At 40.0% G+C, this 21413-nt stretch overlaps 1 protein-coding gene across 2 annotated transcripts in view; it reads left to right on the forward strand.

The window, feature by feature from the left end:
• The window catches only part of LOC117239160 (protein Wnt-11b-1-like), a 29412-nt gene that overhangs the window by 1638 nt on the left and 6361 nt on the right, over positions 1–21413 (forward strand). The window contains exons 2-5 of one of the 2 annotated variants that reach the window (XM_033504540.1): positions 5626–5775; positions 14194–14435; positions 17062–17414; positions 17856–18127. In XM_033504540.1, coding sequence (XP_033360431.1) covers positions 5626–5775; positions 14194–14435; positions 17062–17414; positions 17856–18127 — 1017 coding nt within the window. The remainder of the gene's footprint in view (positions 1–5625; positions 5776–14193; positions 14436–17061; positions 17415–17855; positions 18128–21413) is intronic. The other variant, XM_033504541.1, reaches the window with a different exon arrangement.

Below are 21413 nucleotides of genomic sequence, written 5' to 3' on the forward strand. Positions count from 1 at the left end.
CTAGTACAGTAGCGTAAAAAATTACGTGACATTAATTACAACGAATATAAATCCAGTATATTTAATAACGTAAAAAAGCTACGATCTGAACCGCGTTTCATCCAAAAGCTACAATTTGGTAATTAAACTTTATCGACGAAACGAAAGCTTCCAATTTTTATGGGAAGCTTATTATAGTCGTTAATCAGTTACGAGATAAGTTATGCTTGCGAGTATACTGTATACCGGATACCTGTGTGAAGTAATTTAAACGGAGGTCTAAAAGCTTGGTTCTGTCGAAGCTGCCATGAATCGTTCGGTAACAAGCAGCCCCGATGTTCTCACGTTGTTCACGGGGCCTCCGGAGGAATCGAAAGATTAATGTAGGTCCGTTAATGAGAAACAAATAGGTTACCAGCCGAGATGTACGTACGCGCGGAGAAGAATGGGAGCGGAGCAAGGAGGATCATTTTACTCTATTATAAAGATTTTCTTCTTGCTTGTTTTCTTGGCCGCGCCATGGGGCCCCGAGGAACAATAAGTCTCAACGAGGATTTATTACGCGTTCGAGCTTCTCTTACGTGTGATGCATCGAATTTAGGTTTATCAGGGCGTCCCTTGTACTCCGGCCGACTCGTAAATCCCTATGAAAATATTTTATAGCAATGTTTACACGTTTGCGAAACACGTTGCGATGTGTAACGACGCTTAGGTTTCGTGAAATCTGCGTCAGTTTCGATTTATATCTCCTCGTTACCGATTCGTCTCCGTTGGCGGTGGGACGCCAACGTTGAAACGCCTCTTTCGAAACGTTCGATCGTTACGTTCAATAGCAACTGCGGTTTTGCTATCCGTAATAGCAGGTACTTGGAGTATGAAAAAGTATACGATCGAAGAGACTAGAGAGAAATTGGCAGGAATACGATTAACCGAGAGATTTTCTGATTTGGTAGCTTCAGAAATACGATGGTTTCTTGTTTGAAGATGAGACGAAAGAAGGGCTGTGACACGCCATCGATAACAACGTTCTAAGAAATATTACTGAAAATAATACGTAGCAGGCAACGAGAATAATATATGACTGACAAATGGCCGTTCAAACGAAGGTAAGTCATTCTATCACTTGTCTCATATAGGCAGGCTAAAGAAAATAGATAAGAAGCTTAGGGGAATGGAGATAGCCAGCTCGTTACTTGAAAGAAATGAACAGGATCTGTTCTTCAAACTTATTGCTATTCGCGGTGAAAATTGGATCTTGTATGGTAACGAGATACTTGGAACAATGGCATGATAAAGATGAACATGTAAAGCATACGCAACATGTAGTACGTACAATGTACATCCAAACGAGATAATGACGACTTTGATTTGCTGGACATCTGCTGGATCAATCCATTATTGTTTTCTGTATCTCGCTACTACGATTACAGCAATATATGGTAAACGAATACAACGCAACGAGATATACGTAGAATTAATAAGAAGACGATTCGCGATGGAAATCAATTTTGCAACGCGATAACGTAAAATATTTCATATAGAAAATCACGTAAAAGTATCAACATCCTGTGTATTTTGTTAATATGGATATCATCGAATAACCGATTCGCGAGAGTGCGAATGTTTATTATACCTTCTTTAACAAAATGAATTTAGGCTTGCCGGTGAACCTTTTCTTTCTCAATCGTGAACTCTTGAGAAACACCGTGATACGAACATAATGGAGTTTCGTGCAACGATCGACTAATACTCGAAACAATTATAAATTCATCTTGGCAATCGTACAAATCACCTTCGTCTTAATGATAGGTTTGCCTCTGCGCGCAATTTACATTCGTTTCTCCTCCAACTACAGAAATTCGACTACGCTAGATCGATAGCAAGAAAGAAGGATTAGAATTCATTAAACGTAATCAACGAGCGTAATGAAATTTCGTGCAACAGCCGACTAATACTCGAAACAGTTAAATTCATCTTGACGATCGTACAAATCGCTTTCGTCTTAATGATACGTTTGCCTTTGAGCGCAATTTACATTCGTTTCTCTCGCAGCTATAGAAATTCGGCTACGCTAGATCGATAGCAAGAAAGAAGGATCAAAATTCATTAAACATAATCAACAATCATCTAATTTCCTCCGTTTCCCTTGCCTCGGCCAAATATTCCGTGCGATTAATCTTCTGCGAAGGAGCTTCACGGAACCTTCTACGTTCGTCGATTCCTGCCTTAATTCCCATTCTTCGTACCAATTAATCCTAATGCTTCCCCTCCGATCGTTCTCTTCATTCCAGAGGCCAATTTCTTATGAATCATGGCCGGTTCTTCCGCGGGCGAACGAACGAATCGTTATGATGGCATTTCCTATAAGATTCCATTCTCTTTCTATCCTAATATGTCAGATACAGTGTGTTATATACACGCATTTATAATTTGACGTATTTATAGTACTGTGGAACCTCCAGTATCCGAATTAATGAGACACGCCTAACTGTTGGTACGAGGGAATCTTCGAATAATAGAACCCACGTCTCTGTTTATGATTATTATTCATAAGACCAACGATAGAAGAACAATTAAGGAGATATCTCAAGATATATGATACGTACGAATATATAAAATATGAAATATATATGAATATATAAAAATGTACGAAGACCACGGAACAAAGACGGGATATGTCGTATTTCATGTTTTTCGTACAAGAAGTTGAGCAGTTTTAAAATCCAACATCTTATCGAGCAATCGCGTATCAAATACCGAAACTGCCTTTTCCATCGTAGTCACGCCAGTAGTGTCTCGTTACGAAGCAATTGAAATTTCAGAAGGATTTATATAACACTCATAATATATTCGTAAAAATTGTCTGTGGCAAGTGTTTGAGTATTTTCATGAGTAACTGTATATCCAGACAGATACAATTGATGCTTATAGAAAATCCCATCTGGTCGTGTAACCGTTGCGTTTAGCTGGAAGCAGTGAACGTACGAAGACAGCGATAGTGGTAATATCGGCCAGCGATCGAAGTTTACAATTTTTCACAACAGCGTCATGTAGAATTGATCAGAAGCAATTAATCTAGTCATAGCTAGATCTATTAATCTAGCCATAACTAAAAGATCATCTGTATACGTCGCACAATGACGAGTCATAAAATTGCAGCTTCTGGAATAAAAATAGAAACGGATTATAATATTTTTATTCCTTTTTACAAGCAGATAATCTTCCTCAAATATAATCTGTTGCAAAAATATCCGGATGCTACAATGTTTCTAATAATTGGTTTATATCGTGAGTCGATATGAATATTTCATTCGCTTATCGATCTCTTAGAGTTAATAAAACGTTAAACGGCGAATAAGAAACGTGTAGCTTTGGCGTTACAAAAATATTCAAACGCCTTACAAAAATTATATCTGCCGGTCTCCTCGTGATGCCCCTTCGCACGAAGGTAAAATGGTAAAGTATAAGCTAAGACGCTACGTTATTGGTTTGCGTTGGCGCAAAACACAAAACACGCGCGACCGTCGAACAGAATACAACATGACGATGAATGGAAATAAAAATAGAAATTCTTCATATGCTCCCTTCATGTGTAAAGTCATTCGTTTTCTATGGTACATAGGAGTATGATGTGCCCATAGCGGAGCCTCTCTACCGTTAAGGATTAAAGCTAGATTCACACCAGCGATCACGGTACGGTAAGATTACGCCAAGTCAAGCACCGGTCAAAATCACTTGCACGCAATCCAACGAGAGCATCCGCAGCAGGCGGTTCGATCGAGTCGAATGAAAATCTGTCGACCACGGCGCCGGATCAAGATCACCGTCGACAGTCGGAAAGGAGCACGGAGAACGAGCGTCTAATCGAATTTGTAGGAAATTGCAGCGAACTATATGATCTCAGTGGCAAAAAATATTACGACACATCTGACAAGATGAGACGGTGGATGGAAATAGAGAAGAATGACCTGAAAACCTCTACAGCCACGCAGCTATCGCAATTACTTCCATTTATCATTTCCACTCATCGCATTACTACCGCAAACGTATCTCATTCGCCATCTTATGCATCCTCGTAAAAGATTAACGCGAGTTTCGTTTGTTCCTCGTGCGAGCGAACGAATAAAGACGAGAGCGACTGGCGACGAGATTTGATTGCTTCTGATCGTTCAGTGTGAATGCCTCGGTCAAATCCTACATTTTGATTGATCGTGACCTGTGACCGCACCTTTGGCCGCTAGTGTGAATCAGACTTAATGGTTGCGAATATAACGTCACGGAAAATTGTAAACGTTAAGTGACCGATTTTACGATCTGGCTGGGTCGCTTTTATCAAATGTACGTATAGATGGCGCATCTAACGCTTACATGTGAAATCCTAGTGTTACTAGCCGTTGCTCGCGAACCATGAAGATATCCTATTATCGTTCACGCGGCAACAGACGTGATCGTAGGATCGCTCGAACCTCCTTTATTTCACGTAGCTGCACGCCGTGACGTTAATTGTCCTGTGATTCGGGGCGAATTTCATCGGGCGCGTCCATGGGGGACGCTGAGAGGGGTTGGAAAAGCGGAAACAGAAAGAGAGAACGCCGCTCGCCGTCGGATGATGAATGGAGGAGTGATGGTGGTTTCGCGTGCAAAACCAAAATACGAGTGGAATGGGGAAGAAAAGTACGAGAGGAAGACAGCGCGGCTCGAACAGGGTGGAAGATTAGGGGTTGCCTGCGATTCGTGATTTATAAACGTCCTTTCCAAGAAGCCTCTTTCTCCTCGAGGCCTCCCCTCCGTCATTCCGCCAGCCCTCCGCCCATCATCTGGGCGCCCCCCCCTTTTCTTTTGTTTATAATCATCGACACCGACCGCCTAGCGGGGGCAATCGAACGGCGATCTCGGAAGTCGCCAACGCGATTTGTTTTTGTCGCTATACAGCTCGGAATCCTACATCGATCCTGTCACGTCCAGCCCTATGAAAGATGCGTGCTCTCGTCGGGTCGACCTTTCTTGGAAAGGAAATTTATGAGCCTCGCCCGTTAATTGTGCCCTCACGAAGGGACTTTCTTTTCACAGTCAAGCATTCAGCTCGGGAGAAAATTTGATACGCTTGGTCTCCATCGGATGTAGCCTCTTATGTAAGGTTACAGCGAGAATTTTGTACAGTGGTGTTGCAGAAGTTTCTATAGTTGTCAGATAGATAATTTGATGAAATTAATACTTGATAGAATGTCCTTTTTGCCTGATAACTTTGCTGGAGTATGTGTTATTAATATACGATGAAATATGAAGAATAATATTTCTTTTTACGCAAAAATAAAATTATAATCGTCTGTTCCTGATCTCAATAAATTTGTCCCTGAAGAGGTTAACAGTTCTCACGAAACTGCTTCTAAACAAACCACCTAGAAACCAGTTTCACAGAGAAGCAAACTTAAGAAGACAGCTGAATAGCATTTGCAATACTATGACAGCGTGATACACGTCGAAGCGAAATATTTGTGAATTCGTTTTCCTCGCGTCGTAATTTTGAAATCGAAAGCAACTGGAGGATGCTTCATCCAACGATTCGAACGAAGACGTTCATCTATCATTTGGATCAAGATCAGCAATCGTTTTTACGCTATAGAACCATCTCTGCCGTTCTTTCAGCGCAATCTCTGCCACTTGTAAAATGATCTGGACAGGAGGCTCGTTGCGAACGAGGATTAACGATCGATTTATAATAATTTGCATCAGTATCCTGATTAACGTCGGACTGGTGCAAGATCGCGTGAATGTTGCTATTTATAAAATTCGCACGTAAGTGTGATATACGTATCGTCGATCCGTTTTCTCGTAAATCATCCGTTGCACGATTCTTGTGCGAAACGTAGGAGGTATTATCATGTAATTAGATGCCCTTCATGCGGTAGGAACCTTATTTATATACATTTACAATATTCTGATACATATACTGTAAGAGACCTAACCTTACTTATTCGTTGAATAGAACTAATCAAAGTACATATTATTAAATAATTATTAGTATTTATATTATTTATAATATTATCAAATTAATGTTTCTTAGTATTTAGAATGATTATCATCGTACAATTATTATTATGTTAAATGATACATTGTACTAAGTAGATTGCCAATACTTATATATTTATGGTTAATTTAAATGTGTAATCAATAATGTATATAATACACGCTATAAATGAAAATGTATAAAATATTCAAGATAATGTATTTGCTATGATATTTAGAGGATGAGATAGATTTCTACATATAATGATAGCTTATGAAATTATTTGAACACTCACCACAGGAAACTTTTAGGTGCATATTGTGTGTGTTATATACAACATTTTGAAACTTCATTATCACCCCAGTGGGACAGGACTGCTATGGTTATATGTGTTGGTACAATTTGCAGCTGATCTAAAAATATATATAGAAACTACAAGATATTTGCTGCATACATATATTTAGTAAAAAAATATTATACAGCATGAATAAGCAGCCATCTTAATTGTAAGAGATTTGTGTATATATATATATATATATATATATACATATATATACGAAAGTGTAAATTTTATGAAAACAGGCTTCAGTAAGAACGTATGGGTATTTATATAATTAAAAGTGAATAACATTATCTTGGACAACTATATTAATTAATTTATAGAAGAATATTAATATTTACGTTGGTCGATCCCAATGGCGGCAGAATTCCTTGAGACATCAAATAGTTATGGGCTCACAAATTTATAGGTAATCGGTTTTTAAGTATTCAAAGAACCTCGGAAACCCGGGCTATTATCAAGCTTGTAAACATCGTATTTTATGATCTATATGTCAAAACCAATTTAGAAATCTATAATGTATATCTTCGCACGGGTCCTCCCACAAGAATTCTCAAACGTAACGGACGTTCATCGATGAAAGTATCGATACTATCGATTGCTACCGAATATGGAGAATTACGATATTTCAAATGTATTTTCACCTTGATTTCTCTGAATACGTAAAATAAGACGAATTATTAGCATGTTCAACTACAACAAGATAATTTCAGCTTTGTCACATTTACAATTTTTTATCGGGTTTCAATCATGGTTTTATTAATACATTGTATATGTTAACGGTATAGTGTGTACCGTGTGTATAGTGTGTACAATCGTGTGCGTGGATAGAGTAAAGTATAAATGTTGAATAATTAAGGAGATAGATAGGGTAAAAAAAGGGAATACAAGCTAGAAGTGGATGCAAAAAACAGCGAATATGATTGCGGAAAGGCGGAAAGATAGATTCTATACTAGGAAGCAGGAGGTAAGTAGAAAAAACATAAGGAAGAAAAGCGAGGTTAGGTTAGAAGGCAACTGTGCGTGGCGGGAAAAAGCTTATGAAGCAGGTAGTGACAGGATAATTAGCAAGTGCAGATATACGATTTAAACTCGAAAAATTCAAAAGTATTACACGGTAAAGAGAAACAAAATTGAGATTGCAGATTTCAAATTTGCATGATCACTAGATAATATATTTCTGGTTCTTCGGATCTCAATCGCGTTTCTATTAATACGTTGTTTAATAAAAGCAGTCAAATTTGCAGATAGACGATCTCTTAGATTCGACAATGACATTCTTTAACAATCCATTTGTGGTATTCCAATGGCAAAAGTACAAACTTTTAGAAAATTTTCATTGTGAATTTAAAGGTCTGTCTTGATGTTTAAGTTTGATGGCTTTTATGATATAATAACGTGTTGAGAAAACATAATTGAAACCTAAAGAACCAGAAATATGTCATCTAATCACCATGAAGATTTAAAATTGAAAATTTCTACTTTGTATCTCTTTATCGTGTAATACTTCACAATGTTTACTTGAAAATGTTCAAGTTATCTTCTTTAACATGTTTTATTATCTCATTTGTATATATTGTGTTTGTAAACTCTATTAAATTCATATTATGACTCTGAGAAGGGATTCCAAGAAGTTCCTAATATTCTTTTCATCATTATTATTTTTTCCTTCTATGTAAATACTATAATTTTGTGAAACTTGAACAAATGTACTTTGTACTTTGATAAAACCTAATCTTACTTCATCTAAGTTTGTACACAACTTTGAAGTACTATTTCAATGTTTGATCATAAAAAATTCTCCAAATTAGGAGTAATGTAAGAAGAATAACGATTATACACAAGCTCTTAAAAGTATTTGGATACTTGCAGACACCTTTTATGAATACATTATGTGTATTATACGATACATCCTAAAATTTTATTAGCACTGTTATGAGATTTGACACAAACATTAAGACGCAAGTACTAAAACGGATATAAATTGAAAGATATTTAGTATTAGTATGCGTATTTCACAGAAATCATGAAAGTCAATTACCCATTATATTATACAAATTAACATTCACTTTCATATTTCAGATAGGTGCTGAACATTTTGTGTTGCTTGAGAGATATTCTTAAACGTTGTGCAAGAATTTTACACTCGCAAGGAGTTACATAAACGGCCATTTCTTAATATCTTCTTTCCAAAATGTTTTATATAAGGCGTACAATGCGAATGTTTTCTATGATAAATGTTCAAATATCTTCGTGAGTCAGTGTAGATAACGAGGTAGATTAAAGAACTATAAAGAGTGAAAATGACTGCATCCGGAATTGTAATATTAACGGAACTCGAGGGCTACTTCAGTTTCGTTTCCTCTTCGGTTGAAAACGAGCTGGTGGCCGCACACGAGAGGTCCTCGGTTGGGAATCGTAGGCGCCGACCTATTATCAGCCCCGTAAAAACGCCACTTTACGATTCCACCAGTCAAAACGAATTTCGAAATTGCATCCGACATCGGAGGTACTTGTCCATTCGGTCGTTTCGAAACGTACATCATGGAGTTTTATTGAAGCTCGCCGCATTTTCATAAGAATGTACACACCCGTGAACGACCATGAACTTCCTCGGGAGTATAAGCTTGTCCTTATACACTCTTCCACGTAATGGATCGCGTATAGGAGGCCGGCCAAATCTCCTCCAATTTATGGGTACGTTCCTTTCTTTTTTTCTTCTTCCACCCGGCTAATTTAGGATTCTATAATTTAGGAGGCATTTTGCGAGAAAGCTCGCGGCTGCCGATCGATTCCGAGGAAACGAGCGAACCGGTAGCATACCTTCCACGCGGATTATTCGCACGAATTCGCTCACGTCGTCGCGTTTACGTCTCGCGTTTTAGCGGGTAAACTGGTTATTATAATTGGACACGCTCGTTGTCGGTTTTCGAGAAAATTAAGCTGCTGTTTAACAGAATGCTGAGATTGGGTGGTAATATTCGTGGGAATTTGCATAGCGTTAGCCGAATAATTGTAATATTTGGATAATTGAAGACTACGTAGGGAAGACCAGCGTAAACGTCTTAGAACTCTTGTAATATCGAAAATTATACCGGTATGCATTTAACTCTCCACCTGTAGCGTAGTTAACTAACGGTAGAAGCGAGAACAACTGGCGCTGTACGACTCTCCCGTACGCATAAAAAGTTTCTTAGAGCGTTCGAATACTTTTTTAAGCCATTCTATAAACGACGCTGTACGTTTTGCGAAGTAACGTAAAACCGAACACGGCTCTCTTAAAGGAGGTAGATACATCAATATAAACCTCAGTGATTGCGAAGAAACAAGATGAATGGCAAACGATATATTCTTCATTCGTGACACCTTCTACAAGTAGTCGGACTTGTTGCGTACTAGGTGGTCTCGCGAGACAAGACCTCGCCGCGATTGTTGAAAGTGCCTCGAAAATGCGTTCATTGGCTAATTGAAATGGTTACCGACATGATATACGCCGCACGTGAATAATAACTCGTAACAAATCTAAGCGCGGTCGTTGCAAATTGGATATCGGACAGTTTCTGTCGTAGTATTTACCACTGCGAATGATTTATCAACGCACGTTTCATGATCGAAATTGAGAAAGCCAATTGCACGTATCCTTTATGTCCTAGAATGTTCTGTTAATATGCTGTTTGATTTATTACGCCAGAATATGCTTAAGAAGAAGAAAATTAACAAAGTGTTAGAGCAGTTTTTAACTTGAACGTTATTTAAGTAAAATATTTGACAAATAGTGGTTTAAGTAATATTTATTTCATCTGGCTGGATGTTATTTTTACAATGATTATGCGTTAGTTTCTTTGAATAAGCATTTGATTTTTTTTCGAATTATTTTATTATTTAAAAAAAATTTTTTTTTAATTAAAAATTATTTCATATATATTTACAATTTATAATTAAATGGAACGAAGAGAGGACTGCAGGCTGCTTGTTTTAGTTCTGTCAATCATGTTTTGTAATGAAAAAAAAGAAACTAATCGAAAGCAAACCTCACACTCGCATTAAAATAATTGCTGCCTATCAAGCAGCATGTTTCAGACGAGCAATTTACATAATTGTACGGAAAATCTGTCAAGTGTCGTTTGTTGAACGCCGAATCTGTCTTCCTTTGAATTTGTTTCCGTTAGGTTGCACCAATGCCTGTAATTTTTCTTATCTTTCTCTTAGTTTGTTCGAAGCCTGCAGCCAAACGCGATGCACTTCTATATACATATGTACGTAAATAAAAACACGAAGAAAATGTATCACGACGTTGAAGCTTTGCATGAAAAGTGGTTAGGGCGATGTGGAGCAGCTACTTTAATTTTTATGTCTCAGTTGTCTTTCAATTTTGCAAGAAAGAGAATGGCTTTAACGGTACGTAAAAAACAAAGAGATAATATAAAAGAAGTATGAAATACGAGTATCACGAAATAATTATATGAAACCGCAATGAGAAACAAATTAAGTTTTCAATATCTCTATACATATCAAAATTATGATATACGCTATGTTATCTATGACATTCTTACTAATAATTAGTATTATTATTAGTAGTGTTATTATAGTATTATATTATTTGTATATAATACGATAGTTTATTGCTCGGTTTACACATGTCTTTGGATACAGTATTATTTATTAGAAACTTTTTCTAACCTCTACAAGCCCCGTTGGCTGTCGTCGTGTAGTCAACTTAACCTAATCATCCTCCAGCTGTCGTAGGATACGTTTCGTTCGCATTAAAACAAAAGATGTCGCGCGTCTATTATTTCCTTGTAAAACGAAAGAATCTTTTGGGGCAACCAAATATTTATCGTATTTTTTTTAAATCGAAGAAGATATAAAATGCATTATTCGAGAGCATTTTTCGAGTTTTTTAAATATATACTTCCGATTAATTCTGATTATACCGGTAGCTTGAAACCAGAATCGGAGGAAGTTCAATGGCCACTGGAATTACTTATCTTTTTGCGAGGAGACGATGAAAAATTAGGCAAACAATTTGGCGAGCAGCGCACGAACATGGTCGGTTGGTCTTTCGTGCGCGTCCTTATTTCAGTGTGCGTGAATTTAATGAGCCATGCGTGAGGAATGCGTCCCTCGGTTCCGTTCCGAAGCGCTTGACGCGTGAAATAAATTCGCTTCCTTCTTTTTCCATTGACAAAAAAGTCCCCTTTCATTCGTGGTACGTGTCACTCTCGCATAAGGCGATAAATAACCTCGCACAAATATAACACGGCATCTTTCCTTTTTCTTTCCTTCTTAAGAGTAATTTCACTAGACATTATCGTTTTAACGTTTCAGCGAATTACACACGTTTTCAGAATATTCTTAAGAAGCGTTTACATGACTGATATTGTTGCCAATATTTCGGATTCTCAACGTTATCGTCGATACAATATCGAGTACTTTAAACATCAACGATAATATTGGCCATCTGAACCAGTTTCTTGAGATCTTACGTCGAAAAACATTGTCAGATCTTGGAACTATTTTTCACCAGATTGTAGGGGACTGTAGGACAACTTCAATGCGTATTACGTGATCTTCTACGTACGACTGGTACATCCAGCCACTTTGACAACAACTCGCTCAAACTTCTGCAAAAGAGTAGAATACGCCATTGCGCAATGAAATTCGATCAGGCGTTAAAATGAAGCTTACTGAAAACCTGGTATCGAGTTAATAAGAATATCACGTGATATGCTTCGTTGAATTTGTCCTAAAGTCTCCTAGAACCCCGACCTAGCCCCCTCTAAAGGAAAAAATAGAACAAACAAGATAAGTAACTTCGGTTTCGCTGTAAGAACAAAGTATTTCGGGAATATTTCATCGTCATTCGTAGTAAGGTGGACATCGTCGCGAACAGCGGAGAAATAACGAGTCGCGTCAGCCGGCACAGGCTGCATAAACACCGGCATAAACTCGATTTGCCGCGATAAGCGTTCGACTACTTTCGTGAGGCGGTATAACGTTAATTCGAATTCGTATAACTTGTTTAATCTAAACGAGGCTTGGTGCAGCGAGTTGATCGTTAAACGAGCGTGGCAGACGAAGAAGGAGGGGATGCCTGGTTGATATCGAAGCCAAGGAGGACGTAAATCCTCGCAGAAATGGGGAACGCGAGCATTTACGATTGTCCCGGTGTATGAGCGTCATGAACGGGGACGAGCACATAACGCGAATGGCATCTTGGAAACGACAGCAGCGGTGCGATCGGCGACGGAATAATGAATTAGAGGTACGGCCTTTTGATAGGGTAATTTCGAGGGTAGGCTGCTGACACGGGGTTGGCGAGCCGGCCATTCCCAGGGCTGTTACGTCTAGACGTATCCCGTGCCCGAGCCATTTCGACTTTCAGGTGTCCGTAATTATCCTCGGTACGGTTTGCGCCGCGGCGCACGTATCCACCCGCGCCGCTTAAAGCCACCTTTCAGCTTCACGCCCTATAATTTTCGAAATTCACCCCTGATTTACGGCCCTCTGCTCGAACCGTGGCGCGAACGACTCACCGTCCGATAGAACCACCTCCGTTCCGTGAATTTCAACCTCAAGTTTCCATTTACGAGATTCGCTCGCTCGCCGCGTCCTACGCCGCTTCCGCGCGGAGATACTCGTCGTAGGATAAACGCGAGGCACGAGCGAAGCCAAGTAGATTACGAGGCTCACGGAAAGACGAGCATCGAGGACAGGAAAATTATGTCGCGATACAACAACAGCATCGTAAAGTCGTCTAATCTTGAGAAATATCGCGGTTGAAGCGATCGATGACTGTCTATAATTAAGGAAAACTCAACGACGCAGAATTTTTTTGGTATCGAGGGGCCTTTCTTTCCTTTCCTTAAACTCGGCGCGCTCTGTTTCATTGGCCGCGAACCGTTAGTCGGGCAGTCGAACGTCGCGCTCGGTCACCTCAGAGCCTGTCGCTACCGGACGCGACCGGGAGCTACGTAGGGGTAGTCCGAGCACGCGTATGCTTCCGCTAAACTTTATTTTATGCTATGCGCGTATACACGTGGATATTAAAGATGATCTTATCGTTTTATTTCGTCGTATTATTACGTATCGCAATGATATACTAATTATACAAAGTAATAGCGATAAAATCAATAAATATGTTCACATTTTGCTATCATCCAGCTATTCTGTTAGGTGACGTTTGGAACCAGTCGTCGCATCTAATCGTTCGCTTTTCGTTCTTTGAAAAATTGACCGCGTCACCTCTTCGTCCTTCGACCTTCGATTCAGGACGTCGACTCGTAGCGAGGGTAAGAGTTGTTTGGGCATAGGCGGATTTACGATGGAGGGTGAAGCCCTTCTCGCGTGTATGGATGGCCAGTAGGCTATAACGCGGAGAGTGACCATCGTTCGGGCGTGGATGGGTATTGCAAGGTTGAAGAGAAACGTTTGGTAAACGTAGGTGGGGTTGGACGAGTACTCCAATACGTTATCCTCGGCTTCTCTGCTTTCGACGGCGCGTTCCTTCGACGTATTGCCTGCTATCGTTCAATTTGGAGCGACATACGCATTCTCTATCCTTGTCGCAAATATTTGACGAGCAAGTAAATTCTATTTATCCAAAAAGGAGCTTCCCTTTTCGAAAGTTTTAACTCGATTGGCAACGTGACGGACATAAATGAACAAACGTTGCTAAAACGATACCTAAATGTTCCCAGGATTACGTTTCTTCCGTGTGAACAGAATGTTGTTGGAAAGTTGTCTCGGATGACGAAAAATTACTCGCAGTTGCTTCAGCGGGAGCAGAACTTTAGAGCATCGAGCAGTCGTGCTGCCCTTTTCGTTCGAACGTATCATCGACGTCTCATGAGCCGTTTAATTGCAGGGCTCTCGGTCGTACCGGGGATGGCTACACGTGGACGAGGGAGGCCTGCACCAGCGCGAAAAGCTCCGGCCTTTTGGAGAGGAAGCAGGCAAGGGCGTGCAGAGCGACGCCGGACGTTATGGCCAGCCTGGTGCAAGCGGCCAGGGATACATCGACGGTATGCCAGCAAGCATTTCGACATCGTAGGTGGAATTGCAGCAGCATCGAGCGTGCGCCGGATTATACGCCTGAATTGCTTACCGGTACGTTCTGTGTCGGATGTTCGACACCTTTTGTTTAACACCGCGGAGGCCAGTCACGAAGCTGCCCTCCCGGCTCATCTAAGATTCTATTTCGTCAGACATTGACGCGAAAAGAGATATCGAGTCGTAGATGCTCGCTGAAATATGAAACGCGGTTGGAACAGAGCGTCGAGAAAATTGGGAGGAATTGTTGGAAGAGAGAGGACGATGGTGTTGTCGAGGATGCATTTCTCAGGTGGCTGAACAGTCGGCTAAGCTTAATTCTTCTCCTTCGATTTTTGAGATAAGAAGAAACTTTCGATTTCGAACGAGCCATTGGTCATGGTGATCGAAGGAGTTTTGGAGGCCATCTTCGTCTTCTTTCAACGGAACCGTGTACTTCTCAACACAGACGATCGTGTAGCCCTTTTGAAGAAGATCGTGACTATGGTGGTCTAAGATCGCTCAAGATCACGAACGTAATAACGGGCGAAAAACCAGAATTCGCGATGTACATGCTCGCGAAGCACGATACTCTCTTACGTGTTTGCTTAACGTTTACTTTCTCATAAATTTCACTTCATCTTAGAAAACGTAGAAAAATTTCTAGATGCGATAAATAAATATTGTATGGAATTTTAAGGTATAGAATTTTTCTACGTTTTAGATCAAACAAGATAAAGTTACGTAACATGGCACGATATGGCAAACAACGTGTCTCTTTATCTCCGTGGAAATATCCATGTCCTGTAACTTATTGGGTTCCAGGAATTTAATTGAAAATCCTTCGATTACGTATATGGGTATATATATATCTGATTGACTGTAATATTTAGCATACTAAATTCTGTCAAAGGCGTAGGTAAATCACGACGACGATTCGATACGGTTCGGGGCGATACATCGAGCTGTCGTAATGTATTTGTTTCGTTAATGCATGAACTGGCTGATCAGAGAAAGTGAACAACATTCGCGAGTTGACACGAACATGTCGCCAACGTTAAATCCTTCTCTTTCACTTGGAAGTTATTCGTATTATCGTTCTTGGAAATCGCTTCCTAGATATGAACTTACACGAATATGAAAGTGGAGCCGCGCAAAGTCGTCTATTCCTGCGAAAGATCCTTATTCTATAATCCCTATTTGCCTTTCATACTGTCGTGTTAGTTTCCTAGAAAAGCGACGAAACGAAGAAAGGTAAACTTTTCAGGGAATTAATTCGAACTAAAAAGTCTAGAGTAGAAAAGCGTCAATTACTCGACTTGCGTAGCTTCGAGAAAAATTCCTCTCTCGTTCAACGAAGCTGACGCAGTTAGAGCTAGAAGCCATTTCTTCTAATCAGCCTTCGAGTAATCGTTTGCCTCGAGCAAAGACGCTCGTACAATTTAAGAAACTTCTTAAGCACGCTGCAATTGGGATTAGAAAAGTTCAGGCTCCACTGAGCGATCGATGTTTCTAAACGGAAGAGGAGAATAAATTAGGACTAGATGCCCTCGAACAAGACGTTCGATTCTTTGTGCTCTTCTGCGAAAGCTTTTTTGAGGGCCCCGGTAGAACGAAAAATTATTGCTAGAAACGTCAAACGAGCCTGAAAACGAGGATCGTATATCCCGCGAAGCGTATCAGGTTAAATAGGAAGGCCTCGAAGAAGCGGCTCAATTAGTGGTCATTATCAAAGCTGCTGCTTCCTTCCTTTCTGGCGGCGGTTGCCAGCGAATGTCGGATTAACTGTTGGCCGTTTGACGATAATTATATATTGTAAATAAAAGTGTTCCCCTCGGGGCAAGAGAAGCGATCCTTCGTTAATGAGAAAACCGAGAAGCTTCGGCCCGTGAGGTTCGCAGTGGCGATGAAAAACACACGGTTGCTCGATACGTATCGGAGGAGCGCGGAAAAGCCGCCCTTTCGCTGCCGCTATGCTAATCAGCTTTCCTTCAATTATTTCAAACCGGCTGGAGGAGAGACCGTGAATGGCGACCTCTAAAGGCACCACGGACCGTGCCATTACCGATTTTATTCGGGGCCGTTCGAGAGACTCGACTTCTTGCCACGTTAATTGCCCGCCTCGGAGATTTCTTATTAGAAAATCGCAGCGTCGTCGCTTCGACCTTCGACCCAATTCATCGGAAGACCTTTGCTCTTAGCAGCAGCCTCGGCAAAGCTTCTTATGTAACGAAAATAGAATTAAACGCGAGCTTGTTAAGCAAATTTGCCAATGGACAATCCGAACAATGCCCGTTGCAAGAGAGAACGTTCGGCTTGCTACGTTTTCATTTAGCTTTCTTCTTCTTTCGTTCCTTTTTTCTTTGTAAGTCCGGATTTATCGGGAGTTTATAACGAATTTCATCAGCTCGAACAGGCTTGGGCAAGGTTTCGTTTGCGACGAGGATGGAAGCAACGAATCAGGATACCGAGTCGTTTTAATTAATTGATTATGCTTATTCGAAAGGTACACTGTCGTAAGTATTGGGTTACGCTTAACGAAAAATCGTATCAAACCTTGCTCCATTTCAGATCATCTTACAATGAGATGGCAGAGTAACTAGAAAATTAAATCAGATAGAGTCAAAGCTAAAGGGCCTGTAGAATTCTCCGCGGAAGAAAAGAGGAGAGAACTCTTAACATATTTTGCAATCTGCCGTAACAGGAACCAGAGAACAAGCATTCGTGTACGCTATGTCGGCTGCAGCTGCTGTTTGGAGGCTAGCGAGAGGATGCGCCCTGGGCAGTCTAGCGGCTTGTTCCTGCGCCACTCCACCACGAAGAGAGCCACCGTCACCGTCCGCCTTGATTTCACCTTCGTCCTTCACCGCCACGTCGCTCTCGTTCGGCACGCTTTCTGCCAAGAACTCGTTCAAATGGGGTGGCTGCGGCGACGACGTTAGATCCGCGTCCAGGATGGCCAAGAGATTTCTCCAAGGCGCCACTCCTCCTGGCACAGGTGCAACCGCGAAGTTTATGCACGCTGTTAACATGCACAACAACCGGGCGGGTCGAAGGGTAATTGAAATAATCGTATTAATTTAAAGCGACGAACAAGAGGAAGACGGAGGATTTCCATTCGTTTCGCATCCACGCTGATAATCATTTCGCCATTATACGTTTCGTTTGTGTAGCTTTTTCGGCTTTAGGAATACGTGGTAATTATTAGACTGCGGATCTTTACGTAAATTCATACATTTCAGAGCATAATTAGAAACGTAGAAACTGTACTCTGGATCAAAAATGTGAGAAACGAGAACAGATCGAAAACGAAAGGAAAAACTGATACACGGCAAACTAAATTACCGTATTAACGCGTTAATAAGCTGCTCTCTTTAAATGGACTCCGAGCCTCACTGAGGAATTTCAATTATTCGTTCGTACGCTTCAAATAAAATATAAGAAATACACAAGTCAACAGAATTCTCATGTGATCTCTGTGTATTTAATCGTTACAAGGCAGTGGAACAATCCTTGACCCTGGAATGCAAATGTCACGGAGTTTCCGGGTCGTGCAGCGTGCGTACCTGTTGGAGAGGTCTTGGTTCTTCGGGGCCAGCAGCCGCAGGAAGTCGATTGCTTCGGAGATACGCAACTGCGGCGGAAGTTCGGCCGAGGTCAGGAGGCAGGCTACCGCCTCTATATCATCACGATAATCTGTTGTACACCACGAAAAGCCCGGACTATTGTCTTCCTGACAAGAAGAGGGGGAGTCTTGGAACTGTCGGCAGGTAAATCACGCTTCTCTTTCTTTATTTGTTTCGCTAATATCGTAGAACCGGTTTCGTGCTATATAGTGGTTTGCAGGCGATTGTTTCGCCCATATGACAGACGCTTCGCTGTCGCGTTTTCTTCTCACGCCACGGGCGATTCTGACCGAACTGTGATCTCAAGGTGGAAAATCTCTGATAGAATAAACGAAGAAGTCAAATGATCTGAAACGAACAGGAGTTGAATAACGCAGCTGGAGCAGGATCAAGCGTGTCTTCGTCACGTCGTAATATCGTACAGTAGTATGAGAAATTCAAAATTCTAGTTGATAAAGGTTACGGATTAATTATACAATCGTAGATTACTGTAATCCAAACTATAATCATGGTGCCTAAATAATAAAAATTTGTGCATTATCATATTCTCGATATTTCTGCATATGCCTCCGCGCATATTTTATTCGAAGATTGTGAATGTTTATGAGCTTACTGGAAATCTAAATATGCATAAAGACATAGGATGCACACAATGTTCAGAGATATCTAATGTATTCGAAGTAAAATATTTATTATGCTAGTTAGTAGCTGATACAGATCACGTAGACTCCATTTTCATAGTTAGCTTCCTAGAAGTATGAAATTGCATAAATATCCAAGGTCTATGGATTTGCATATTTTGCTATATTTTCAAAGCAGAAACACCAACGGTTTAATAACAAATCGATAAATTGATGTACAGTAGATGGAGCGATAAAGAATATACGGAATATCTGAAACGTTCTATGCGATACACATGAGTGCACTTTGCAGGCTAATCTTCTCAAATCCTTCCTTTCACGTCTAACTTTCCACCAACATTTCACGAACATGGACATTTTGTACGAGTAACTCAATCCTTACAAAACTAGAAGAAAGATAGTTGAATGCAATTCTAGAAGTTACAGTGCACAGCAACTCCTTTCTAAGTAAAGATACAGAACGTTTGTGTCGCAACGCTGCATCACGATTTTGTACTTTCTTTCCTTCCAACGTTGGCCATTATAGGCTAAATTTTCAATTTTATCTTCCATTATCGTTATTATTACTAGTAATTAACGCATGGTTCCAAACGAGCTCCTTACAAAATCCTTCTCGATTGCCTGTTGTTTCTGTTTGTCTAAGTTCTCTTTGTCTTTTTCGTCTAAGTTCCCTGTGTATTGGGTATTTTTATTTTTGGTACTGATTCTGGTTTTATCTTGTCACATGTTTGCCCTTCTTCGTTTATATATCGTGCTTTTTAGTCTGTTGACTTTCCTTGTCTTTGTATTTGATTTTGTACGAGGAATTCACTGTTCTCCTTGTGCCTTCCTTTATCCTGGCTGTCCTTTGTCATTTCTGGTATCTTGCAGTATTTTATTTTCTGTATTATTTAGGCGAAAGAAATATGAGAAAGAGACATTATATGTCTGCCTTAAATCCTTTTCAGTAAGGTACGAGTTAGACACGAGTAAGTTAAAATGCGTTGATCGATATATCCAGAAATTTTTTACTTTCAACGGATTTAAGAATATTTTATCATTTGCGAGCCTGACACAGGATCATATTTTATTATAAGTGGTTCGCTTTCCTTTCACGTAGAAAGAAGTACACAAACATCTAGTTAGCACGCTTCACGCTTACTGCCAATTCGGAGAAATCTCATGTATCTAGTTTTCTAAGCTTCCAAATGGATTATACTCGTAAATTATTATTGAGAAATGTATCCGCTTCTTTCGTAGCATTGCCTATAGATTGGCACAAATCCAATTGAACTGTCGCTTAAATTACGCCTGTCGTCGATAGCGATTGTGATCGATCGAATTCCTAGTAGCCGAAATACTTTGTGAATAGTAATAAATAGTAGGCATCCAGATCCTTCGTGAATATTGCATTACATAATGTACCAAGTTTCCCTGTAGCCAACTCGTAAGAATATATCGATACATTTGTACATTTACATAAGTAGAGTGTATCTAGAAAAATAGCCGATTAATGCAAAATATAATCAGAATTTACGACGCAGAGGTAGATTCGTTTTAATACTATGTGAGAAATATTGTATAAACATTTCCTTTAATACGCTCTCCTTATCTGAGTGAACTTTTTAGCTTCAAGTCGTCTTACGTTAGCCTGTACACTTTGTACGTACGGTTCGCGTTCTGAAATATAAGAATATTGCTCAAAATACAAATCTTAACTTGCGTTCGTTCGATCGCCGATACGCGTTTGCTAATTCCCATTTCTTCGGCAAATAAACGCAATCGTTAAGTACGCGCGTGGAAAAAGAAGAGGGAAAATGGAAAAAGATAAGTTGTGTATCTTTATCCGCAAGAGGTGGCGTAAGGAGGCCAGGAAGTAGCTTTGCTTTGAAAATGACTTTGCATTTTGATATAGGATCGCGACCACCTTGCCATTGATTTCCTTATCCTTTCAACGCAGTCAGGTGTTATCTCGTTACATTTGTCAGCGACTTTATTCAGTTCGTTAGTAAGGTACATGTACAACGTACAACAAGTATCTTGTAGATAGCCGAGTGGAATTCATTACGGTAGTTCCATTTGTCAGAAGCTCGTATTAAGAGGCAAAATCGAAATACAAATATGCTTACATATGTAACGATATTTTTCGCTTCTAAAATAGATTCGTGTGGGATATTAATCTTACACGTACGGGGTGTGCCAGAGTTTTCCATTCGAGCGTATTGTAGTAGCGTATTGTAGTACAGTATTGTAGCAGCGACGCACTCGTATAAATGTACGGGCCTGATGGAAGTATCCGATGAACAGAAATAATAAATATTTTGCCAAGAAGTCGAAGGGAGATATACGAAATAAGTTGCCGTCGAGAAAGCGTAAAAGTAAATTGACGCTTGTGTTCGTTCGATTTCACAGTACGTAAATATTGATTGCCTTTACGAACACGGGATTTTTACATCACAGGACTTTACGTTCACATCTGTAGGAAACGTTATGTTTCTTATATTGGGAATTTCTTGCTCGTTCCCTACAGCCTCGGGGAATGTACGCTACTAATTTTTTGCGTTAATTGTTCGCGCGTATCAATGTTTGCCGGGTAAATTTTGTTCTCGGTCAAATCTTGAAGGCTAATGGTCGTGCAGTTTTCAAGAAAATAATACAATTACGAAGAATGTTAATTTTCATTTGATGCATTTGACGTAGAAAGATACAATTACGCATATATTGTACAATATCGTAACACAGACGTCCTTTCGTGTTACGTGCAATTGTAGATAGGCAAAGTGCGCAATTTTTGTATATTATAACGATGC

This window comes from Bombus vosnesenskii, unplaced genomic scaffold, assembly GCF_011952255.1.
Source record: "Bombus vosnesenskii isolate JDL3184/JDL3185 unplaced genomic scaffold, Bvos_JDL3184-5_v1.1 scf7180000013883, whole genome shotgun sequence".
Lineage (NCBI taxonomy): Eukaryota > Metazoa > Arthropoda > Insecta > Hymenoptera > Apidae > Bombus > Bombus vosnesenskii.